The sequence below is a fragment of the Equus caballus genome, chromosome 1 (assembly GCF_041296265.1).
Source record: "Equus caballus isolate H_3958 breed thoroughbred chromosome 1, TB-T2T, whole genome shotgun sequence".
NCBI classification, from domain to species: domain Eukaryota; kingdom Metazoa; phylum Chordata; class Mammalia; order Perissodactyla; family Equidae; genus Equus; species Equus caballus.
The window spans coordinates 62,254,908-62,282,253 of NC_091684.1; the positions used below are offsets into that span (position 1 = coordinate 62,254,908).

Sequence of the window (27,346 nt, forward strand, 5' to 3'; positions counted from 1 at the left end):
GACTGCTAACAGTGCCACCTAAAACATGAACTTTGTGTAACCTATGCCTAATTATTTATATTTATATAGTGCTGAGGGATTGAAAAGCACTTGAGGAAAAAATCAAATTTTTAATATACTCCCAATGTAATAAAAGAGTCAGTGAAGGAAAAGAAATCTAATGAATAGATCAAGCGGTGATGTGATAAGTAAAGATATCAGAATTCCAACACAACTTCAGAGTTATGAAGACCCAGAATACAGCCTTTGATCCCCTAAGCCCATTTACCTATCTATCATAAGCAATTGCTTCTCTGAAAGAGTCCCAAGATACATCCTCAGTACCTACAGGTTAAAAAACGACTTATTTTCTGTACTTGGGTGTCTCAGAGGATGTCCCATAAAGTCTGGTGGTTGGTTTTCTTCATCTCTCTGGCTTATATAACGATACTGATTTACATTAAAATAACAATTTGTCCCTTTGGAAAAGGAAACAGAAAAAGATTGTGACAGCTAGTTCTCCAGAGTCCCACCTGGGTTGATAAAGAGTATGGCACAATCCTGACTAATAAAAGGCATGTCAGGGGGTCATATAAGTTCTATCATCCCTCCCTGGTACAGCTAAGAATTTCCAGTTTCAGGAGATTCTTCTACCAGAAATTTCTGTAGGATTCAAATCTCTCTAGCAAGTATCTTGCCTTAGTTTTTTGGTTTTAATGCCACGAACCAGACTTCCCTCAAACTTGATGACCAAAGGACTATTATATTTCTTGTTTATCTAAAATTAGATACTTAATAGCAATGTACCTTTCAGAATCAAGCCAAATACTCTTTTGGATGGACTTCTGTCTGAATGGGCATAGTCAGAAATGTTACATCTTGTAAAAGATCTGGTTTTAATAAACTTTCATATTTAAACTCTCCAATTAATCAACAATTTATATTCTATATTTTGCTAAAAGTTATAATGGTTCCAAAGAAAGAGTGGAGAAAAAAGATGTTTGTGACCCAAGTGGCAAAAAGTTCAGAAGACTCAGTTATCTCTTTCTAAAGATATCTGCCTAGGGGCCGGCCCAGTGGCGCAGCGGTTAAGTGTGCACATTCCACTTCGGTGGCTCAGGGTTCACCAGTTCGGATCCCGGGTGTGGACATGGCACTGCTTGGCCAGCCATGCTGTGGTAGGTGTCCCACATATAAAGTAGAGGAAGATGGGCATGCGTGTTAGCTCAGGACCAGTCTTCTTCAGCAAAAAAAAGAGAGAGAGAGAGAGGAGGATTGGCAGCAGATTTAGCTCAGGGCTGATCTTCCTCAAAAAAAATAAAATTAAATTAAAAAATAAATATATCTGCCCAGGGGCCAGCGCAGTGGCATAGTAGTTAAGTTCCGAAGCTCTGCTTCAGCAGCCCTGGGTTCACAGGTTTGGATCCTGGGCACAGACCTAGTGCCACTCATCAAGCCATGCTGAGGCGGTGTCCCACATAAAGTAGAGGAGGACTGGTCCAGATGTTAGCTCAGGGCCAATCTTCCTCACAAAAAAAATAAATAAAATAAAAAGATATCTGCCATTCATGGACTTAAAATTCCAAAGTGATGCCCGTCAAAAAATCGTTTTGAGTCAGTTGTTGCAAATAACCAACATAACTAGAAAATTCTCCTCGAATTTTTGGTCACAATTCTTACTCTAATATGTAAAAGCAACTAAACATATAACGATCACATCCAAGCACGTCTGTGACAAACCAAGAATTCAGACTTCATGAGACTGATAAACGACTCTGGAAGCTTACTCAGAACTCAAGCAGACTCATCCAACCACATATAATCCATTGTATATCCGGACCAAGAACACATGGAGAAGCTACATGTTGGAAAAGCAAATAAAGTAATGCAAGACCCTATATACATCCTAGTTCTTCCTCTTTAGCAGTATATCTAAAATCTCTGAGTCAGAAATCTCTCACTTTAGGCCGTTTTCTGTGTCTCCACATGAATCTTCAGTTTCATTTTATTAAAAAATGAAAAACATGGAGTCAGATTACGAGGTAGAGAACTGCTATAAATAATCTGTTAAATGTAATCATGGGAAACATTAGGGAATAGGAAAATTTTAGTACTGGCTTTTCTCAGGAAGAGTTTGTTGCTAAATTTAACTTTAATAGATAATAGCTAATTCCATTAAAAACAGTTGGTTGTTTATTCTTTCAAAATGAAAATTTAGAATTAGTTTTTCAGGTAAATACTCAAAATCTAAGCATATTTGAATCATATCCTATCACATGAAATAGAGCTGTGTATGGGCAAAAAGGTTGAGAAAAACATTCTGCCCAAGCCAAGTAGTAATTCTCTAAAGCAAGCAAAACTAATCATACTCATCCTTTGCACTAAAACACAGGCAGAGGACTCAGTAATAAACTCCTTAGCACCACTCTGATTAACCAAACCACCTCAATATTGATCATTTGGCAACCTAATGGTAGTGAGAAGAAACAAATTTGAAGTACTTACCTTGAGAGCACAAAAGATACAGGAATCTCCCATGCATTTGTGAGTTGTAAGCTGCCTAAAGCTACGTCGGAAGATGTCCAAGTGCCATAAAACCTGGTGGAAAAGGGAAAATACTTCCTTACTCTATAAAAAGCCACCATTTAATTCTAAATTCAAGAGTTCAAGCAAACACAGATGATGACTGCAGAAGATATCTTTATTCCCAAGAGAAAAGTTCATTCTAGTATATTAAAACAAATGTCAAAAAAGTAAGGTATCTAACAAGAGGGAGAGATGATCATATTCTGAAAAAGACATTGATCTGAACATGAATGAAGGTCACAAGAGAAAATATGGTACGACATACATCCAATGTGATCCTGAAGAGGAAATTTATGGGTTAAAAGCTGCAGAGTAAGCGTTTATTTTAATGGTCCACATAAGAAAAGCAAGAATATTTTAAAACTTATTCAGAAGCTTTAATTGCAGTGTGGAATTTTATCTTTGCCAGATTTCTCAATTTTTGGACCTTTCTGAGAGTGGTATGATGTCCTTAAGTTAACAGAATTTAAAAAATGGTGATATCAACAGTGATAAATCATGCTCATAGCATGTAATCCTGATATGATGTAATGAGAATGGAACTTTACTTTTATGGTCTTCTTCTCAAAAACCCATAACCCCAGTCTAATCATGAGAAAAACATCAGAAAAAGTCCAATAGTAGGACATTCTACAAAATACTTGACTAGTACTCTTCAAAATTGTCAAGATCACCAAAAACCAGGAAATTTTGAGAAACTGTCACAGCCAAGAGGAGCCTAAGCAGACATGACAAGTAAATGTAAATGTGATATCCTGGAATAGAAAAAGACACTAGGTAAAAACTAAGGGAATCTGAATAGACTATGGGCTTTAGTTAAAAAAGAAACGGCATAATATATAGCATAATGCCTTACAAAGGTCCTGTTGCCTGGAAAACATTTAAATGCCATCATATAGGAAAAGGCACTACACTCTGGAGCCCCAGATTCACAGTACACCTCTGGAGCTTCTTCTTACTTAGGTATCTCAAGGTATATATTCCAAAAGTTCTTTGAAACACACTATGCTCCCAAACAAGTCACACCTTTTTATAATAAATGTAATGGGTTTAACATATCTGTGGTAAACACAACTTTCATATCAAAAGTTAGAATATTAGCTCATAGAAACAATTATTTTCAACTTGTAACATGATTATAATAGGTACTCCAAAACCATCAATGACTCAATGTTTAAATATGGATAAAGAAACATATATATGTATGTATGTATGTATAGTATGTCTTCCATATGGCACTGGAAATTAGAACAGAAAGTCATAAATATCATTGTTTCAACTGACAGTATAATAAAACATATAGAAAGAAACAGAATTATAAAAACAGGACTATGGTGAGGTAGAAGGTAAACACACACACACCTACATCAATACCCTATCTTGCCTGCTTCTAAATTATAAAAGTATTATTTGTCTACACAAAGTCACTCAAAAACCTAATATGCATCATCTGGGGAAAAAAAAACCTAACTAAGCCCATCCAACTGCATGAAATTTGTACTAGTAACTAGGGAAAGTACTTAAACTCTTCTTATAGGCTTGACAGCATAGGATTTTTTTTAATGTTTTCAAATAGAAATTTTGAAAAGTGAGAGAGAGTATGAAACTTCTACTACATAAATAATCTTGACAAGATTCTTGCATTATGAACGAAGAAACTGAAACACTATTACCTGCACAAGATCACAAGGCTAGTCTACAGAAGGGCTAGAAATAGAACCAGGTCTCCTCAGCCCTAAGTCCGGTGCTTTTACACTAAATACATTTCTTATCTCTTCTTCTCTCACGGCAACTTATTTTCTCATTACATGTGAGGGTAAACTAGTATTTCACCCAAGCATAATTATCTTGGATGGCAAATTTCATTTACTTTTACTCTGAAAAGCAGAAAAGAGGAGAAAGTAATTACTTGAAAGTTAGGCCAAGAGGGATGAACCTAACACTCTTACAAGCCTCACTAGGCAGAACGGGCAGACAGAAAGGAAGCTTTGGGATTCTGAGACCACTAAGATGGTAAGCAACACCAAAAGGGAAAAATCTGGAGTAGATAATCACCTTAGGGGACTTTACTTTCCACTTGCTCTGTTCAAGCATGTCTGACCAGACACCAATCATGAGCCACTGGAGGAGAGCTTAGAGGAAGGAGATGAAGAAGTAGACAGTCAAAAAGTGAACTCCATTCAGTGTGTGTGCTAAGAGCCTGAATATTATGAGACAAGAATGATAAACCTGAAGGTCTTTGACTCATTGAAAGAATTTTGCTTTTTATACTAGAGAAAAACAATCAGGGTGATAAGACATTGGTCTCAAAAAGAAAAAAAGGAAACAATAGAGACTGTTCAGGAAAAAAGTAAATAAAAAAGTAGTAAGATCATCTAGTCCATGCACCTCCCTTTAGGCAGGTAAGTAGTAGCAGTTACAGTTATTACTTCTACTATCATAATTAATCCCTTTTGTTATAAATGAGGTAATTGACACTCAAAGAGATAAAGTGACTTGCCTAAGATCACACGGATAAACTTAAAAAAGGATCTCAAGCTGCTAACCTCAAACAGACTGCCAAGTATTATATTTAAAAGAGTTACCAGGGGTTGGCCTGGTGGCATAATGATTAAGTTTGCATGCTCTGCTTTGGTAGTCCAGGGTTTGCTGGTTCAGATCCCGGGGGGCAGACCTGAACACTACTCATCAAGCCATGCTGTGGCAGCATCCCACATACAAAATAGAGGAAGATTGGCACAGATGTTAGCTCAGTGACAATCTTCCTCAAGCAAAAAGAGGAAGATTGGCAACAGATGTTAGCTCAGGGCCAATCTTCCTGACCAAAAAAAAAAAAGAAAGAAAAAAAAAGTTATCAGAAATACAGCATCAGCAACTAAAAGTCAAAGTCCACCAAAAGGAAAGAAATTACCCTTACCTGCAAGGCACTGTTGAGGAAGCAGCTGTTTTGCCCTGGCTCATTGCTGAGGCCTTTGCTAGGGGCTATGGAGGTTGAGCTTCGAGGTGCAAACATCCCTTGGACACTACCACGGCCTCCTGAAAAATAATTTCTCTTCCAAGACATTATTGTTCACATTTAGTCTGAAAACACAGAGAAGGTTTTGTATCTTTTGGGGAGGGAGTTTCTGTCTGGTGAAGTCCTTAATAGAAAGATAATCCAGAATTTAATGAATTTATGTTGAAAGATTTTGAGTTTATAACCTTCCAAACATCATATATGTAGCTCAAGGAACTCAGGTATCTTCTTAGATCCACATGACAGAGCCGTCTCCTACTTGTTCCAAATAATGTCCACAATTTAACATAGCACAGGACTAATACAAACAGAAAAATCCTTAAGTTATTGCTTCCTTCTATTTTTCTTGAACTGCCTCCATAAAATCCTGGTGAACTGGCTGTAATCCTCAACTCCAACAGTATCCAGATCAGGGTAGGACGTGTTCGTTAGGCTTGTTTACAATGCTTCTTGTGGATTGAAGATTCTTCCAACTGGAAGGAGAGGCAGACAGATAAGCAAGAATCCAACGCAACCTTCTTGCCTTCTATTTCCTTGTCCCATCATCCTCTGAAGTAAAAACTCAGGTTCTAAGCAACTAACATGGATCCCACAAAACTAAGAAGCTTGTTTGAATTATACGGTACTTCTGTTGTTGTTGCAGCTGCTATTTTTTTAATATGTCTCAAACATCTTCTATCATTCCATCCAGAACTTCAGTAACTCTCTTCTCTTTTCCCCTGTGACTAGAATAGCCAGCTGTGCCAGAGAGCTTTAACAAAAAGAAAAAAAAAAATCAAAAGCTTGCGTCACTTAATGACTCTACTGGCTTTGTGCTGTTCTGCCAAGATCAACGTTGCCTCACCTCTTACTATAAACTTGAAACCTTGGCAAACAATGCCTCCCCCCCCAAAAAAACCCAAAACTACCTTAACAACAACAAAAAGGAGAAACAATCAAACGAAAGAGGGGGAAGAAAAAGGTGTGTGAAGCTTAACTTTCGTGGGAAACTTCTCTGAAATTTTCTAGAAGGAGAAGAAAGTTGATCTGGACAAAAATAAAAACCCAATACACTTTCTAAAATCAGGCTAACAAAAAAATTACCAAATAAGCAACATACCAAGCTAGGAATTGAAACAGTTTCTTTTGGATGTTGTAAGTAAAGAAATTTTTAAAGGTGTTTCACATGTGCATGGCTTTCAAAGCTTATTTAAAGGGAAGAAGGCCAAGTCATCAGTCTGGACTCAGTTATGAGTAAACATGTCCCAACCCAGAGATACATTCATGGTGAGTAAACCATACGTCTTTAACATTCAGTCCAAAAGAACTAAATCTTCTCCTGCCCTGTTTGTTTGTATATTATATTTATACAGAGGATCACAGAGATAATTTAGGTTACAAATCACTTAATCCTCAGATTATATCTGAGGCACTCACAATCAGAGGCCATCAATTGACCAACATTAGTTTTCAACTAATTAAAATGCCAGTGAGGTGACAGAGAAATACCAAAGCAAGCATCTTCCTTGGAAGGAAACGCTTCTAATCTCCAACTTTAAGTTTTCTTATAAGGCTGCCATGTCCACACCAGGAAAAAATTAAGAATATTAAGTGTTAAATTGGTTTCTAACAGTTCCCCAAGCTTCTCCCTTCCTTCCCACCATCATATAGACCACCTAAAAAAGCGAAAATGTTATAACATCTTAATCATTCTCCGGGAGATCACTTAGCATTATCCACAGTGTGTCCAGTGGAAAAACTGAGGTACAGAAACATTACATGGTTGCACAAGACCATTTTCCTCCTCTAAAGGGAGATGCTCTTTCCCTTCTCTAAATTCTTTCCCTTTTCTAAATTCCCAGACTACATGTCACAGTTAAAATATTTGGTTATACACGGTAGTATCATGTTACTCTACTTATTTTATATGATAGTCATATATTCTGAATATGACTGTAGGAAATGAAATACTAACTAGTGCCAGACATGTGCTAAACACTATTTATTTGCAGTCTTTATTTGATCTTCACAACAGCCCTATCCTGTACGTATTCATAGTTCCATTCACAGAAGAGTAAAGGGAGGCTTAAAGACACTAACTTGCCCAAATCAAAGCTAATAAGTGGCAGAGCTAGAACTGTTTGACTGTTATACTTTGACTTAATTATGAATTGTATTATACTATTCCAAAAGCTCCTATCACAGTGCTAAGCTTAAGGAGGCACTCAATAAATACTGCCTGATGATTAGCATGACATCAGCAAGGATCCCATGTCTCCCACACAGACTACAAGACCCTCAACTCTCTACACACACCCTCATACACACCCCACTCAAGCCCATGAAGCAACTTCCAACAAGCTATACAGCATTCCTTCAGCTCAACTGCTGCAAAGTAATGACAAGTACCAAGCCTCCACTTTGCTCACAGCCAAAAGGACTTGGCAGGCAGCAGGGTTTCCAGTATACACAATAGAAGCTTACTGAAACTCAGTCTGCCCTATGATACACACCCCTGAGTTCAGGGAGCAAAGGGAAAAAAGGCAGCGGCAGAAAAAAAAGATTCTCAGGCTCTGAATGGCAGCATCACATAGAGTAAGGCAATAAGCTCTCACACTTGCTCTAGGTGTGTCAGAAACTAGAGGTGAGAGACAAAAAGAGCAAAGCCAAGAGAGGCAGTAACAAATGGTCCAAAGAAATATTGATGATAAAATAGACCTTAAGTTGCAGGTCTAGCACCAAAACAACATAATCCTTCTCCAATGCCATCTACTAAAGATATATGAGAAAGTCAATTAAGAGTTCTACCCACAGGCTCTAACAACCTATTTTAAAGAAGAAAATAACTTCTTAAGCAATACATAAGTATTTAGGGGCAAAAGAGCATAAAATTAGCAACTTACTCTGAAATGATTCAGAAGAAAAAAATCATATATGTATGTATGTATCTGTGTGTGTGTATATCTTTATATATATATGGAAAGAGGGAAAGAGTGAAAATGGTAAATTATAGCAAAATGTTAAAAATAGGTAAATCTAGATGAAGGGTATATGGAAATTCTTTGTACTAGTTCTTGCAACTTCTCTGTAAGTTTTAAATTTTTTTTTAAGTTGAAAGAAACTGATATCTGCAAAATAAAAAAAGAATTTAAAATTATGTAAAAATTACCTTTTACTGTATGTAGTATTTGTGATTCAATGCAAAATCATGACTAAAAGCATTGAGCTAGATACTAACCATGCTACATCATACTGGCAATCCCAAACCAAAAAAAAAAAAGGGAGAGAAAGACAAACACAAAAAAGTAGTGATATGACGACAAAATAAAATGGAATAAAGCTTGAATACTATTTCTATGAAAAGCAGAGCTCAAAATACAGTATAATGTCAAATTTGTAAGGAGCAAGTAATGTAGAGTAATTGTGATATTATAAAGACTGGGACTAGACTTGGAGTTAGAAGACATGTGTTCAATTCCCACATTTTTACTACTTTGTATAATCCCAAACTACTTAGGTATCTCGAACTTTGTTGTCTGGGTCTGTAAAATGGTGACACAATACCTATTTCAGACAATGGCTGAGATTTAATGAGACAGTCATGTGAAAGAACCAGCAAGTTTTTAATACAAGGAATGAATAATGAGTTCACTGAATGAGTGAACTGCCATACCTAAAAGAAAAAAAGTAAACTCTGGTTTGGGGACCTCAGGATACTAGAAAGTTGTAAGCCACCAGGAATAAATCTAGTTGTATAAAAAGAACAACAGGCCTCACACAGGATAAGTGATATGTCAGTATAATTTAGCTATGTGCCTGGAGAAACATTTAAATTTTACAATTATTTTAAAAATACAAAGTTTAACTTAGAAAGGAAAACAACTGAACCTATTCACAAGGAATACACTAACATTTTAGAAGGTCTGCAAAGAATGACCACGTTCAACTGATCAATGATTCAAATGGAAAAACCATGAAGAGCATCTCAGTTTCTAATGAAGGAACAGTAGCCCCTAGTGATTAAAATAAAAAGTAACCCAAACATTAGGAAGTCAAACTGTACTACATTGAGATATCCAAACAGTTCAGCCAGGAAAGTTGATCACGTTTCTAGTTTCTGTTCTTCTATATCGCAGTTTACTTGTAATTTAGTTAAGAAACTATATTTCAACAAATAAATCAATATGCAATTACCTCAATTCCTCGGTACACTCCACATGTCAATAATTCCCAGCCATATCTGTAGTATCTTGTTGGTTATTATGAGGATTAAAGTTAGTTAATACATGCAAAGTGCTAATATCAACATCTGGCATAAAGCAATTGCTATATAAATGACTGTTGTTGTTATTATTACCTTTCAAACATTCCTTCCTCATTAGCTCTTTCCACTTTAAAAATAACCACACACAGATATCCTATACTCTTTAAAGAAAAAAAACAGCAACAACAAAGGCTACCTATTAACTCTATGCCTACAGTCCTAAATTTTTTTTTCCCTGAGGAAAATTAGCCCTGAGCTAACATCTATTGCCAATCTTCCTCTTTTTTTGCTTGAGGAAGATTAGCCCTGAGCTAACATCTGTGCCAGTCTTCCTCTACTTTGTATGTAGGTCACCGCCACAGCATGGCTGACAAGTGGTATAGGTCCATGCCCAGGATCCAAACCTGCAAATCCAGGCTGCCAAAGTGGAGTGCACTGAACCTAACCACTATGCCACAGGGCCAGCCCCTGTCCTAAATTTTTTTCAACCTTTTACTACTAAATATCTCCACAATTAATATTTTACAACTGCTGCCTCTCCTTGTTCACCACCAATCTTTTCAGAACTTGGTACTGCTCCTTCACTCCACCGCCACAATTTTACTTCATGGAACATTCGTTTTCTAAAGCAATCTCCTAATTTAAAAACCTACTGACTTTTCCATGGGCCTCATTTTTCTTAACTTTCTTGTAGTACCTAATACTGGCTGCCTTAATGCTACACAGTCTTGGATTCATTGAGTAAATTAATAAGAAAATGACAGAAGGAATAAAATGAAAGAATGACAAATGAATATTATTGGTTCTCCTACTGTTCAGACAGTTCATTTTCTCTCTCCTTTGTTGGTTTCTTAAAAGTGGGCATACACTAAAGTTTAAATCAGACCTTCTTGCTTCTCTCCATAGTACTTCCCATGGTGTTCTCATGCTCTTCTCTGTCGGAACTTCAACTATCACTTCTGGTTTGATAAATCACAAATCTCATGAACTCTAAAACCAGATTACCAATGAGGTGCACACTGCCCCACTTTCAGAACAAGTTCAACATGTCCAGATCGCCTTCCCCGCAAAAGCAGTTCCTCCTCTGATTCCCTCCCCGCCCCACCTCTTTTTTTGACTAATGGCATTTCCAATTACCCTGGTTCAAAATCTCTGTAGTTTTTGTCTCCTTTCAATCCCTCCTCCTCCTTCCCTATTCACATCACAAAGGTTTGTCAATTCTCCCTTCAAAATCTCTTATATTGATCCTTCTTTTTCACTTCCATTGTCATCACCTTACTTTACACCACAATTACCTCCCATTTAAACTATTACAATAGATAAGTCTTTCTGGTCTCCTGTCTCTTGCCATTCCAATTCATTTATATAATTAGCTTTTTTATTAATATTTCTCTTTAACATGTCTCAATACTTATTTCTGCTCATTTTATACAAAGAGGCAGAAATCTTGAATTGTTCCTTACCAGCAGAGCAATGTCAGTTGCCAGCCAAAGGAAGTTTTTGATAGAACCACTCCCACCATTTTCAGGTCCCAAGAAAGGCAAAGATGACTACTCTTACCACTCCTATTCAACATCATACTAGAGGTCCTAGCCTGTGCAATAAGGAAAGAAAAAGAAATGAAAAATATACAGATTGGAAGAGAAGAAATAAAACTTTCATTCACAGACAACATGATGTTCTACATTTAAAAAATCCCAAGGAATCTACAAAAAAAACCTCTAAGAACTAATAAGTGAGGTTGGTAGGGCCCCAAAATACAGAGTGAATATTAAAAAAAAAAAATCAATTGTGTTTTTATATACTAGCAATGAACAATCAGAAATTAAAATTCTTTTAAAGTACCACTTACAATAATACCACAAAATATGAAACACTTAGGTATAAACGTAACAAAATATATGTAAGATCTATATGCTGAAAACTATAAAACACTGGTGAAAGAAATCAAAGGTGACCTAAATAAGTGGACAGGTATGCCATGTTCATAAACTGGAAGTCTCAATTTTGTTAAGATGTCAATTCACTCCAAATTGATAGATTCAATGCAATTTCAAATCAAAATCCCAGAAGGACTTCTTTTTATAGAAATTGACTAGCTGATTCTAAAAGTTATATGGAAAGGCAAAGGAATTACAGTAACCAAAATAATTTTGAAACAGAAAAACAAAATTGGAAGACTCAGAAGTCAACACCATATGGTATTGGTGAAAGGACAGACTCATAGATCAGTGGAACAGAACAGAGAGCCTGGAAACAGGCCTACACATATGTGGTCAATTGATTTTTAATAGAAGTGCAAAGGCAACTCAATGAAGAAAGAACAGTCTTTTCAACAAATGATGTTGGAACAACTGATCACTCACTTGGAAAAAACTGAACCTTGATGCATACTTTATACCTTACACAAAAATGACTCAAAATGGGTCATAGTCCTAAATGAAAACTATAAAAATTCAAGAAGACAGAACAAAACTTTGTGACCCTTGATTAAGCAAAGACCCTTAGATACAACAACAAAAGCACAATTCATAAAAGAAAAAAAATTATAGAACTGGACTTCATCATAATCAAGAATTTCTATTGTTTGAAAGACACTGTTAAGAGAATGAAAAGACAAGCCAAAGATTGGAAGAAAATATTTTCAAATCATATAAATGACTTGTATCCAAAATATATAGAGAATCTTCTAAAATCAATAATAAAAAAAATTTCCCAATTTTCTTAAATGGGCAAAAGATTTAAACAGACAGTTCACTAAAGAAGATATACAGATGGCAAATAAACATACAGAAAGATTTTAAATTTTATTAGTCATTAGGGAAATGGAAATTAAAACCATACTACATGCCTATTACAATAGCTAAACACAAAACCAAACAAACAAAATATTTAAAACCTGACAATAACAACTGCTAATGAGGAAGAATCAGAGCAGCTGGAACTCTCCTAAATTGCTGATGGAAATACAGAACGCAGTAGGCAGTTACATGTGACGTTAAATACACTTTTTACCATATGACCTAGCAATCCCATTCCTAGGTATTTTACCCAAAAGAAATGAAAGCTTATGCTCACATAAAAACCTGTACACAAGTGTTTAAGTGGCTTTACACATAATCACCAAAAACTGGAAACAACCCAAATGTTCTTCTACTGGTAAATTGTACATCCATATAACAGACTCAACAATAAAAAGAAAGGAATACTGACATACACAAAAATATGGATGAATCTCAAATACATCATGCTAAGTGACATAAGCAGACTCAAAAGGTTATGTAATAATATATGATTTCACTTACATAACATTTTGGAAAATTCAAAGTCAAATAGATGAGTGGTTGCCAACAGTTGGGGATGAGGGTAGGGAAGTACTAGGACGATGAAGCTGTTCTATATCTTGATTGTGGTGGTAGTTACACTACCTCTATGCATTTAGCAAAATTCGAGAGCTATATCAAAAAGATTTTGGTATTTTTATGCAAATTTTGGTAATTTTATGTAAATTACCAAAGATTTTAAAAATCATTTTTAAAAGCATGTTCTAAAATATCAATCTAAAAAAACAAAGAATTTTCCCAGGTCTTTCCTGGAGAATAATGTCCAAACTTCTTAGCGTAATTCTTAATAACATAATCTGACCTTAATTTACCTTTTATATTTATCTCCTTCTATTTCCCTACATTAACCTTGTTCCCAAACAAAGGTTTTCCCATTTCTGTGATCTTATTAATTCCATTTTACCTACATAGGATACTCAATATCCTTCTTCCCCTCTATATGTAACCCAGCCTCTTTGTAAAACATTCCTTGCCCACCCCAAGCCTGAAGGAATCTTCCCCATTTCTGAGCTCTTATATAAATTTTCTATAATTTTAAGGGCAATTAATGTTTCTAATAGGCCAATATTTCTGAAGTCCTCCTTCCTTCATCTTCCTTTCCATCCCTAGAGGATAAGGGACTTTACCCTACTCTATTCAGGATGGGGAATGGATGGAGGTCAGAAGCCACTTATATTATATCCAAACATCTGTTATTGTGGGACACGTTATCATGGGATTTTTACTATAGTTTCTTTTGTCAGATAATCCACCTTTCTATTTATAAATTGTAATTCTAACTAAAAAGTATGATTCTAAATATGTATTTTTTAACGTTCTATACAATTGCTACATCTTATAAAAGCAAGATATTTTTATATTAATGTGACTCAGTTGAAACTTTAAGCTTTTCTCACTGTCAATATAGGCACTGATGAGTGTTTATATAATGAGTATCAATATAAACACTGATGAGATCCTAGCGAGGTAGTTCTGCACAAATGCATCCTTATATACTTAATTTTAAAAAAAGGAAAAAAACACCTGGTGAGCATGCATTATTTGTTCAGTGGCAATCTGTTTCAAACAAGTGGTCCACATACAGTTTTCAATATAGAATCTTGGAGCAAGCCTGGTGGGCACAGCAGTTAAGTTTGCATGCTCTGCTTTGGCAGCTCAGGGTTCACGGGGTGGATCCTGAGCACAGAATTATGCACCGCTTATCAAGTCATGCTGTGGCAGGTATCCCACATATAAAATAGAGGAAGCTGGGCACAGATGTTAGTTCAGGGCCAATCTTCCTCAGCAAAAAGAGGAGGACTGGTGGCAGATGTTAGCTCAGGGCTAATCTTCTCAAAAAAATACAGAATCTTGCTTAATTTTAATGACAGTCAGTTAGATGATGACTAAAACAACCACCACTTGATAAAGGCAACTAAGTCCTGTATGCAAATTTATTCAAATTTAAATTAAAACTGCTTCATACCCTAGTACTACTCCTATCTGATTGATTTTGCCCCTCTGGCAGCAGCAAAGGGCTCACAACATCATGCAGAGAATAGTCCTAGATTACAATAAACTCACAAGCAGCAGGCTACTTGGCAGCCGTTTATTCCCAAACTCTTTGTAGAAAATGTACCATCATCTTTACTAACATTTACTAGTTTCTGGCCAAGTTCTAAAATTATGCAGTAATCAGTCAAAGGTGGAAGGAAGAGACAGAGCAGATAAGAATCTTATTACTGTGTTGCTCTCAACTCTGAAAAAGACAAAGCCACATAGATTTTACTAATGCTGAATAGATTCTGAGGAGCGCCAAATAAGTTTGTTCATAAATTCCTTTTTTCTCCAGCTTTATTGAGGTATAATTGACAAATAAAATTGTAATATATTTAAAGTGTAAGTGATGATTTGATATACGCATATGTTGTGAAAGGATTCCCATAATCAAGTTAATTAACCCATACTAGAAAGGTAATAGAAAAAATCAATAGACTTAAGAACTGGTTTTTTTAAAAGACAAACAAAATTAACAAATCACTATCTAGACTAACTAAGAAAAAAAGGAGAGAAGACTCAAATAAAATCAGAAATGAAAGAGGAGACATTACAACTGATAACACAGAAATGCTAAGGATCATAAAAAAAACTATGAACGATTATATGCCAACAAATTAGATAATCTAGAAAAAATGGTAAGTTCCTAGAAATATATAACCTACCAAGACTGAATCATGAAGAAATAAAAAATCTAAACATAAATTCTTTGTTTTAAAAAAATAAACAGTGAATATTTCCTACAGTTTGGAGGCTGGCAAGTTCAAGATCAAGGGGGAAGCAGATTTGGCTTCTGCTGAGGGCTCTCTTCTTGGCTTGTAGACAGCCGCCTTCTCACTGTGTCCTCACATGGCCTCTCCTCGGTGCATGCACACAGAGAGATCTCTCTCTCACTCTTCTTTTTTTTTTTTTGATTTTTAATCTTTTTTTTATTGAGGTCATAATGGTTTATAACATTGTGAAATTGCACATGTACATTATTATTGATCTATTTCCATATAGACTGCATTGTGCTCACCAACAACTGTCTAATTTTTATCTGTTGCCATATATATGCGCCCATTTACCCCTTTTGCCCACTTCCCAACCCCCTTCCCCTCTGGTAACCACTAATCTGTTCTCTTTGTCCATGTGTTTATCTTCCACATATGAGTGAAATCATGCAGTGTTTGTCTTTCTCTGTCTGGCTTACTTTGCTTAGCATAATACCCTCAAGGTCCATCCATGTTGCTGCAAATGGGATGATTTTGTCTTTTTTTATGACCGAGTAGTATTCCATTGCATACACACACACACACACACACACACACACACACAGACACCACATTTTCTTTATCCATTCATCAGTCAATGGGCACTTAGGTTGCTTCCACATCTTGGCTATTGTGAATAATGCTGAAATGAACGTAGGGGTGCATAAGTCTCTTTGAATTGTTGGTTTCAAGTTCTTTGGATAAATACCCAGTAGTGGGATAGCTGGGTCATATGGTATTCCTATTTTTAATTTTTTGAGAAATCTCCATACTGTTTTCCATAGTGGCTGCACCAGTTTGCATTCCCACCAGCAGTGGATGAAGGTTCCCTTTTCTCCACATCCTCTCCAACATTTATTATTTTTTGTCTCGGTAATTATAGCCATTCTAACAGGTATAAGGTGATATCTCATTGTAGTTTTGATCTTCATTTCCCTAATGATTAGTGATGTTGAACATCTTTTCATGGGCTTATTGAAAATCTGTATATCTTCTTTGGAAAACTGTTCATATCCTCTGCCCATTTTTTGATTGAGTTGTCTGTTTTTTTGTTGTTGAGTTGTGTGAGTTCTTTACATATTTTGGAGATTAATCCCTTCGGATATATGATTCGCAAATATTTTCTCCCAGTTAGTGGGTTGTCATTTCATTTTGCTCCTGGTTTCCTTTGCCCTGCAGACGATCTTTAGTCTGATGTAGTCCCATTTTTGTTTATTTTTTCTATTGTTTCCCTTGTCCATGTAGACACAGTATTTGAAAAGATGCTGCTAAGACCAATGTCAGAGAGTGTACTGTCTATACTTTCTTCTAGGAGTTTTACGATTTCAGAGTCTCACCTTCAAGTCTTTAATTCATTTTGAGTTAATTTTTGCGTATGGCATAAGATAATAGTTTACTTTCATTGTTTTGCAGGTGGCTGTCCAGTTTTCCCAACACTATTTATTGAAGAGACTCTCCTTTCTCCATTGTATGTTCTTGGCTCCTTTGTCAAAGATTAGCTGTCCCTAGGGGCCGGCTCCGTGGCCGAGTGGTTAAGTTCGCGTGCTCCGCTGCGGCGGCCCAGGGCTCAGATCCTGGGCGCGGACATGGCACCGCTCATCAGGCCACGTTGAAGCGGCGTCCCACATCCCACAACTAGAAGGACCTGCAACTAAGATATGCAACTGTGTACAGGGGGGATTTGGGGAGATAAAGCAGAAAAAAAAAAAAAAGATTAGCTGTCCTTAGATGTGTGGTTTTATTTCTGGGCTTTTAATTCTGTTCCATTGATCTCTGTGTCTGTTTTTGTACCACTACCATACTGTTTTGATTACTACAGCTTTGTAGTATATTTTGAAAGCAGGGCTTGTGATGCCTCCAGCTTTGTTCTTTTTTCTTAGGATTGCTTTCACTATTTGGAGTCTTCTATTGTTCCATATAAATTTAGGATTCTTTGTTTTATTTCCACGAAGAATGTCATTGTGATTCTGATTCAGATTACACTGAATCTGTAGATTGCTTTAGGTAATGTGGACATTTTAACTATGTTTATTCTTCCAATCTGTGAGCATGGAATATCTTTCCATTTCTTTATGTCATCGTTGATTTCTTTCAATAATGTCTCCTAGTTTTCAGTGTATGGGTGTTTCACCTCTTTGGTTAAATTTATTCCTAGATATTTAATTCTTTTTGTTGCGATTGTAAATGGGATTCTATTCTTGAGTTCTCTTTCTGTTAGTTCATTGTTGTGTGGATGTCCTCTGTTGGTTAATAAATGTCTTTTTCATTGTATCTTAGGGGGAGAGACTAAGGCAACAGCTCACTCCACCGTGATGCTGACATCATTCTAAACATAAATTCTTATATTTATTTAATCTTTAGGGCCGGCCCGGTGGCACAGCGGTTAAGTTCGCACGTTCGGCTTTGGCGGCCCAAGGTTCACTGGTTCGGATCCCGGGTGCAGACCTATGCACTGCTTGTCAAGCCATGCTGTGGCAGGCGTCCCACGTATAAAGTAGAGGAAGATGGGTATGGATGTTAGCTCAGGGCCAGTCTTCCTTGGCAAAAAAGAGGAGGATTGGTGGCAGATGTTAGCTCAGGGCTAATCTTCCTCAAAAAATAAAAATAAAATTTTTTTAAGTAAAAATTTTTTTTTAAATCTTTAACCTTCTTTATACTTATTTAATTATCTTTACTACCTAGCGCCTGGGATTAACTAAGTCAAAACAGTCTGCATTACTTTGTTGTCTCTAACATCAGGTTAACTTCTAGGAAGCCAGAAGCCAAAACTGGGAAAGAAGTCTATCATCTTATCATCTATTACCTATTTCCTTGGGTAGCAGGGTTACTTAGTTGTATGTTCCACATTGTTTCCAATCACAACACACTAACATCTTGCGGGCAAGCTAAAAACCTTTCCACATGTGAGATGATGGAAAACACTGGGTTCCAACCTTTTTGAAGACCCCTACATCTAGAGGCAGATTTAAGAAGAAACTAATGAAGATTAAGCTTCAGGGCCCCTCTCTTGAACAGACTCTCAAGGCTCAATATCTAATTTTTACCTTAAAGAAAATGTTTTCCTGGGGCTGGACCCACAACCTAGTGGTTAAGTTTGGTGCACTATGCTTCAGTGGCCCGGGTTTAGTTCTCAGGCACAGACCTACACCTCTTGTCAGTAGCCTTGCTGTAGTGGTGACCCACATACAAAATACAGGAAGACTGGCACAGATGTTAGCTCAGGCACAACGTTCCTCAAGCAAAAAAAAGAAAAAAAGGAAGACTAGCAACAGATGTTAGCTCAGGACAAATCTTCCTCAGCAAAAAAAAAAAAAGAAAGAAAAAAGTTTTCCTTAAAGAGCACCCCCTGAATTATACAAGCTCCAGACCCCCATAGAATCTGAATCATATTACAGAAACTGGACTTTTATAGGATATACTACTTGAGAAACTACATAATTCAAAAAGCTACTTTAAATTCAGTAATACTAATAAATTTGTATTTTATTAATCAAAGCAGTATCTAATACGTTATTCATTATATAATTTTGCTACCCCTAAACAGATCTAAATTATACTCTTTGGTGCACATTTGGATTTTGCATTCTTGGGCCTACTGTAATAATTCTACCAGGGATCCACAGTTGACAGAGTAGAAATGACAGGGCTAAATTTAAAAGATCATAGCTCAAGACTTACAGCATTAGGGGTACAGCTCTAGAAGCTGACAACTTTTAGAAAAAACATTTTATGTCTCTGTATTAATGAAATACAGTCTTACTTCACAACAAATATACACAGTACAGCATAATATGCTGCCATTTTTCTCAGGCCGAAGTAATAACCTAGGCTACAGCTGCAACCACCCTAATTATCCCCTACTGGAGTAGTCATTCTGTTTCTGAAAAAAAATGTAGTAGTCATTCAATTGTTTGCTAAAATGAAACTGGCTTATGCATAAAGAGAGAGAAGGCCTGGAAGGGCACTGGGCTAGGAAGAGCCTGTCACCCTAACAGACAGGGGGGTAAATGAGGTTCAGAGAGCTACAGGTTATTAACATTGGAAGACTTCATTATGAATGGAACATGAATGGGACTGAGACCAATGAAGATTAACTAGAAAAGATTTGTTCCTGCAGACCCTGAGCGCCCTTTGATGACACCAGGTGTAAGGTGCAGGAAGCTTAGAGGGGGATAGATCTCTTAAGGGAATTCATTTCATAATAATTAAATAAAGTTCAGTGAGGTCTTTAAGTAAACACTACTAATTCCACCTGTAGAGAACTCCATGACATTTATGCAAATAACAGTATCAAACTATCTTCACTGAGGTATTTATTAACTACAAAGGAAAGACTGTAACTTTACTGTATAGAAACCTGGCAGAAACCACCTTAACCAAGTGATCAAGGTCGACATCACCAGCAATAATACATATTGACATCATGAATCCCATGGTAATAATGCACTGAGAAGGACACAACATTATCTATGTGGTATTCTTGGCTAAACCATATAATCTCAGCCCAATCATGAGAAAATATCAGGCAAATCCAAATTGAAGGCCATCTGACAAAACAACTGATCAATACTGTCCAAAAATGTCAAGATTACAAAAGATTTCAAAGAAAGACTGAGAAAATTTTACAGTACACAGGAAACTAAGGAAGAAAAACATCTAAAATACAATGTGAGATCCTTGACAGGATCCTGGAACAAAAACAATGGTGGACAAACTGGTGAAGTTTGAAAAAAGGCTTTAGTTAGTAGTGTTGTACTAATGTTAACTTCCTGGTTCTGATCATTGTACTATGGTTATATAAGATGATAACGTTAGAGGAAGCCATGTAAGGGATATATGAAAACTCTGTACCATTTTTGCAACATTTCTATAAATCCAAAATTGGTTCAAAATAAAAAACTTTTTATTTTATTAAGTAACTTTTTTTTTGGTGAGGAAGGTTGGCCCTGAGCTAACATCTGTGTCCATCTTCCTCTATTTTGTATGTGGGACGCCACCACAGCATGGGCTTGACAAGTGGCATGCAGGTCCATGCCCAGGATCTGAATCCGCAAACCCCAGGCCACCAAAGTGGAGTGTGTGAACTTAACTATTATGCTACCAGGCTGGCCCCAAAAAACTTTTTAAATTTTGCAAATAATTCATAGAAGGAGATGGAACCTTGGGCCCATCCAGGAATAAAGCCATTTGGGGGATTAATATCTGTACATATAAAGGTAGGTGGACTAAGACAGATTTACAGGAAAAGAAGACACATTGAAATAGTTTGTGATCCTGGTAAATTAGAGTCCAATGAAGTCTTCATGTGAAATCTCTGGGTTTACTATGTTTAACATCACAGTATAGCAGCATAACTTAATGGGTTAAGTTTTATTAGTTCAGGAACCTGTTTCTCAGAGCTTGATTTAATTAGAATGAACTATTAGAAAGTTTTTAAATCTACAAGATCAAGGAAAAGTAAATGTAAAAAATAAGAGTCTTGATAGGGTGATTTTTTCCCCTTTTTTCTATTTTCTAAATTTCTTATAATTCAGAGGTAAATTATCCATAATTCATCATTTCCTTACTTAAAGAAAAACTAAAATCAGTATTTAAACTCATTTTCCCTAAAAATAGAATGAAAGGACTCTGGAGCAGAGGTAATCAATCATTGAGACACCTAATATTCTAACAGTATGAAGGTTGTTTAATAACTGTACTATTTCCTATTTAGAAACAGGATAACAAATTTGCATATCTATTGCCTTTCACTCTATTCTCATTGCTGCTGCTGCTAAGGCTCAGATACTCACCTCTGGACTACTGCACCACAGTACTGACTCATTGCCAGGCCTCCATTTCTACATGACTACCAGAGGACTCCTAAACCACCAGGTTACTCCTCCTTTCAAAAATCTTTAGTGCCTCCCAGAGAAGGGTGTTCTTTTGGCTAGAGAAAAATGCTATTTTTCTAATTCTCAAGGGGGAAAATTAATGGATGGATTTTTCACAAGTTTCTCTCTTGTAATTTTTTCTTGTCCACTTATTCTACTGGTAACACAGAAAACATGAACAAATAGCAAACTTAAAGAAAAAAACATGGGGCCAGCCCCGTGGCTAAGTGGTTAAGTTCGTGGGCTCTGCTTTGACAGGCCAGGGTTTCGCCAGTTCGAATCCTGGGTGCGGACATGGAACCGGTCATCAAGCCATGCTGAGGGGGCATCCCACATGCCACAACTAGAAGGACCCACAACTAAAAACACACAACTATGTAGCAGGGGGCTTTGGGAGGAAAAAAGGGAAAATAAAATCTTTAAGGAAAAAAAAGAGGGGCCGGCCCAGTGGTACAGCAGTTAAGTGTGCACGTTCCGCTTCTCAGCAGCCTGGGGTTCACTGGTTCAGATCCCTAGTGTGGACATGGCACTGCTTGGCACACCATGCTGTGGTAGGCATCCCACATACAAAATAGAGGAAGATGGGCATGAAGGTTAGCTCAGGGCCAGTCTTCCTCAGCAAAAAGAGGAGGATTTGGTAGTAGTTAGCTCAGGGCTAATCTTCCTCAAAAAAAAAAGAAAGAAAGAAAAAAACCCAAAGCAATCAATCAGACCTATTTTTTTTCTTTTCAAGATTTTATTTTTCCTTCTTCTCCCCAAAGCCCCCCAGTACATAGTTGTATATTTTTACTTGTGGGTCCTTCTAGCTGTGGGACGCCGGACACCACCTCAGCATGGCTTGATGAGCGGAGCTTGGTCCACACCCAGGATCCAAACTGGTGAAACCCTGGGCTGCCGAAGCCAAGAGCTGCAAACTTAACCACTCAGCCATGGGGCTGGCCCCATTCAGACCTATTTTGATAGCATTTTTCTTATTGACTCATATTCATGATTGCGATTTTCATATTGCATATTTTTATATTTACATATTCTGCCAGTAAAATTAATTACTAATTTATAAGATTGAATTAAATGTCTGGCACCTGCACAAAGTTTGAGAATCATTAGACCTAACCACCATTTCTAGCTACATCTTCTACTCACTCATTCTTTGATCAGACATTTCACTGAATACCTATTATGTGCTCCTCACATCCTCCACTCAAGGTAAACTGGACTCTTTTCTGTATAATGAATATGCTCTGTACTCCCTCAGTGCCTTGCCTCTAATATTTCCTCCACCTGGAGTGCCTTTTCTCTCATTTCTTCTTGTTAAAACTCAACTATCCTTCAAGGAACAGCTGCATCAAAGCCTCTCCCTCTCTCACCTTTCCATTGTCTTCATTTATTTCATTCTCCTCTGTGCTCTCACTGCAGGTGGGGCTTGGATTACAGTATTCCCATCCTCCTCCATGTTACAGTTATCTGTGTACATGGACTACATTATATATTCCTTAAGGACATCTTTTTATTCCACAAAGAGGTTGAATATAATAGACATTGAACCATTGAAAGTTTAATTGAAAGAGAAAACCTTTTGTTTGACGGGATAAGTACCTAGAACAACCAAATCTAACATCATGATAAATTCTGACTCTCTTTAACTGAAAGAGCCCCCAAAATGTCCATATCTAGCTTGAGATACTGCAGACAACTTTTTCTAATGGAGACTATGTCAATTGACTCAATATTTGCTTCTGATTCAGGCTTGAAAATAAAGAGAGATAAACATCTACAACCATAAAAAGGCTAAGCTATTTGTTGACTTATGGGCTGGTTATCTCCAACTCCCCAGTGAATACAGTTACTCAACTCAAACAATTTCCTGAGGGTTGGACTTTGGCAGCTTCAAATTATTACATCATGTACAACAAGAGTTGTAAGCTAATAAAGGACAGAAAGGCTCAATTTTTCTTTCATAAGAACTTAGAAGAGAAACTGTCATTTACAACAAATTTGTCCAAAACCAGTTGGAAAGAAAATAAAAAGACAAGAAGACATGTTTCACTTTGTTATAACTACAAACTTTAAGAACTAAAAAATGAAAATTGCAGGCTACTTAGCCCCTCCTTATAAAGATCCAGAGGTGTATAGATAATTTACTGTCTTCTAAGGGAGGCAGCATGATAGTGGAAAGAACATAGTGGTTCAAAGTGCAGCCTCTGCAGGGCAAACCACATTGCATAACTTCAGGAAACACCACACTCATAGTAGAGATCCAAGAGGTACCATTCCCAGAGAACACAACGTGAATTATACAACTTAGGGACCCAGAGTTAGCAAAGTAGAACAGATATGAACGGCACCACCTAACAATTGTGTCATCTTGACCAAGTTATTGAATCAGTTATTGAAGTCTCAGGTACCTCATCAGTAAAACGAGGTTAATAAATAACATCTATCTCATAGGACTGTTATGAGGATTAAATGAAATAATGCATAGATGTATAATTAGCCCAGTCCCTGGTATTTAGTAAGTGAGGCATAAATATTTTAATTATGATGATGATGAAGAGGAAGAAAATGAAACTACATTCCAATCCTGCTCCACCACTTTCAGGTCATTTACTCCTGTAATAAATGCAATTTGTTGAGAATATTCAACAAAATTATGTATGCAAAATACTTAGGGATAGGTACAAAATAGCAGTTCCATAGTAGCTATGATTATGATGACTGACCATCCCCTATACCCATCCTCCTCTCTCCCTCTTTCTCCCTTTCTCTTACATAAGCAAACACACACACAGTAAAAATTCTATGAGATTAAACTAAAATTGATAGTACAAACCCAAAGCCATATCAAAATGAGGGAAAATGTATTCTAAAAATAATACATTCTCAATACAATTCACCTAGACTACTGTAATAACTTCCAAACTATTATTCCTCTTCTAATTCTATCTATAAAATATTGCCAAAAACGAACTCTGATCACTACTAGCTCAGAAAACTTCAGTGACAAAATACAGTTAAAACTCCGTGGCTTTAAATGGCCTTCCACAATCAACTCATGCACATTTCCAACTCCATCCACCCCTACTCCCCTTAAAACACAAAAAAAGATTTGTTCTGTGTATACGCCCAGCATTTTGCTCAATAAGGAATATTACCCTCTTCCTCACTCCCATCTTCCCAGTCCTACCCAATACTAGTAACGCTTTCCACTCAGCAAACCTGTTTGAAGAAGCCATTCTGCTGGCAACTTACAGTAATAGAGACTAATGATAGTCACACCCTATTATCAGGAAGGAGTAATCATTTATATTAATTCTTTTCCCAAAGGACTGTCTAAATACTGCTCCCCATCAACTGGGGCTTAATCTCTTCCACCAGGAACTTCATTAATCAGTACTTAACCAGTACATTAGTACTTTATTAGAATACAATGTAGAAAGTTACACTGCCTTAAACTCAACAAATGCTTAATACTTGTTAAATAAAAGAAAAAACGAAGAGTTAAGTTTTGTGAAACACATTTTTCAGTTTAGAGATAACTCAGTTATAAACATGACCAGTCATCTCTCTCTCTCTCTTTTCCCTGAATCGATTGCCTCAATCATATCACACCTATATCATACCTTGTGTTTCCAAAAGGTCTATGGAAGAAAGATACAGTCCTCCCTCAGTATCGGGGTAGAGGGTGGATGGGATGGCAGGAGAAGACTGGTTCCAGGACCCACCACAGGTACCAAAACATGCAGATGCTCAAGTTCTTACAGTTGGCCCTCTGCATCCGCAGATAAGAAGGGCCAACTGCACTCTATGACCAGTAGGACAAACACAGCATTCTTTCTCAGACATCCCACTAATTAACACCAAACCAGTAACAGCGGTAGTTAAGGGAAAGAGAATCAATAGCAATTACTTTAGGCCCCAGGATAGCAAAATGAAAACTATGAGTTCCATAAAGTTGCCCTATACAGTATTCTCCTCTAGTTCAATAACTTAGAACCAGAGATCTTTTTCCCTAATTTTTTAAACCACTAAGGCTTTTTAAATGTAAATGCTTGATTGCAACTATGTACTATTTATGAATCGTTATAAATACACCACTACCCAAATTATTTCAGCACAAACAATAATGAAAGCATGATGGCTGTATCAACAAGAGGAAAATAGGAAGGGAAGAGACTAACTGCACTGGCCTGACTCATTTCTGCTGGGAGAACACTGGTACTGAATGGCACAAGCAACTCCAGTGTGAGAGACCAAGCACATGACTGGGAAGGTGACAGAGGATACCAAGGAAAGAAGGGCATCTCTAAAGAACCCCTCCTCTGTGGGGGCAGGAGCTGGAAGGATGGGCAGGGATCCACTGAAATCTACTCTAAAAGCCTTCACAGTACTCAAACAAAAACGTGCTAGGAGACTCCAGGTTTTGGGCCAGGTCAAATCCCAGTTCTACCACTTACAACTGAAACCTTCAGCAAGTTACTTAGCCTCTCTGGCTCTTTCAGCTGTAAAATTATAATAATAGCAGCCACCACATAGTGAACACCAACTCTGTGCTAAGCACCAGATACATGGTATGTCCTTTAATTCTCACAATTAATCTACCAAGTAGGGATTATTTTCCTTATTTTGCAGAAAATAAAAATCCATGATCTTTCTACCTATGTATGACAACTTCCCCGAGGGATAATACTATCTACCTGGCACGGTTGTGCTGGGAATTAGAAGTAAATGCAAAGCACTTAGCATAGAAACTAGCATCCGCCACACAGTAGGAGCTCAAGAAATCATTACTGTACAACTGCAACTACCACTTGACTAAGTGACTCAAATGAACAGTAATAAAATCCCACGAACAAGTTTTCCCTCACATCGTCTACCATAAAAATGGTAGTCCACATCCATCAGTGTCAAACACACACACAGTTTCTTTATTCAGGATCAAAACAAACAATCCAAGGAACTAGAAAACCCATTAAGAAAGTGATATTTGACTCAATCTGAATACCCAATATTAAATAATTTACTGTGAAAAGGATTACAGATCTCACACTTCAAGGGAGCAGGTGCTAATAAACAAATCTATCTAACTTCCCAAAAATAATTCCCAGAAGGATCTGTTATCCTGAAGTACTTAGCAAACCATTTCCCAGAATTGACAACAAATTGCCAAAATTTTAGTTAATTTTGCCAACAATAGTCTGTGAGAGGAAAAAAGAATCATTTTGATTCTGGAAGTAAAAGCTACTTTCCAGCTTAGCCAAAAAATAAGATATTTTCATTATTACTTTTATCAGTATGTTAATACTGAAAATAAGTACAAAGAAATTACAAATAACCTCTATTTGAAGGAAATTTAAAATACCAAACCCACAACCCTTACCTTTAATTCCAACGAGCTCAAGAAAATCTAGGAGAATAGTTTTTTAAACCAATAATAAAAAATCAGATTTCCAAAGCCTTAATATTCGAAACAGAGAGAAGAGCAGAAACAACAGGTCAGCATGAAAGAAGCCTCCTAAATGTTAAGACAGTCCTAAACCCTCAATTTCAAAGTTTAAACTATTGCTGTTAAAAGCAACACTTCACAAAGACTGACTAGTCCCCTACATCCCCGCATCGACTCAGTTTTACCACAAGCACAACACTTACCAGACAGCATACTCAACCTCCAGCAATCACAAGGGCATCTGTGGGGCAAGTGATACAAGAATGGGAGGGACAGGGGAAGAGCCAGAGTTGTGGGGCGGGAAGGGCATGGAGGGAGGAGACAACTGCAACTAGCAACAATGGGAGACTGAATCTAACCACAAAGGCTTCCCACAGGACAGGATAACAGGGAAAGGGCAATTCTTTTTACCATCTACTAGGAACTGGGCACTGACAATTCACTATAAAGCTAAAAAGATGGAGGGAGTCTCCATGTAAATGCAAAAAAGTAAACTTAAGAAACTAATCAAAAGTAACTTGAAAGGACATATCACAAACTTCATAGAGGCTTAAGAAAAACAATTAGGAGGCTA

The 27,346-nt window shown here is 36.9% G+C and overlaps 1 protein-coding gene across 50 annotated transcripts in view; it reads right to left on the reverse strand.

Annotated features, from left to right (window-relative positions):
- Positions 1-27,346, reverse strand: part of USP54 (ubiquitin specific peptidase 54) — a 113,401-nt gene that overhangs the window by 57,806 nt on the left and 28,249 nt on the right. For 17 of the 50 annotated variants that reach the window (XR_011423208.1, XR_011423209.1, XR_011423204.1 and 14 more), the window contains exons 1-3: positions 26,976-27,078; positions 5,483-6,332; positions 2,485-2,577 (exon numbers count right to left, since the gene is read on the reverse strand). Coding sequence is in view for 37 of the 50 variants with exons in the window: in XM_070227184.1 (XP_070083285.1) it covers positions 2,485-2,577; positions 5,483-5,629 (240 nt within the window). In the remaining 13 variants the exon portion in view is untranslated. Of the gene's footprint in view, positions 1-2,484; positions 2,578-4,620; positions 4,698-5,482; positions 6,333-26,975; positions 27,079-27,346 lie in introns of those variants that run through there. The other 33 variants (XR_011423218.1, XR_011423211.1, XR_011423216.1 and 30 more) reach the window with 5 other exon arrangements.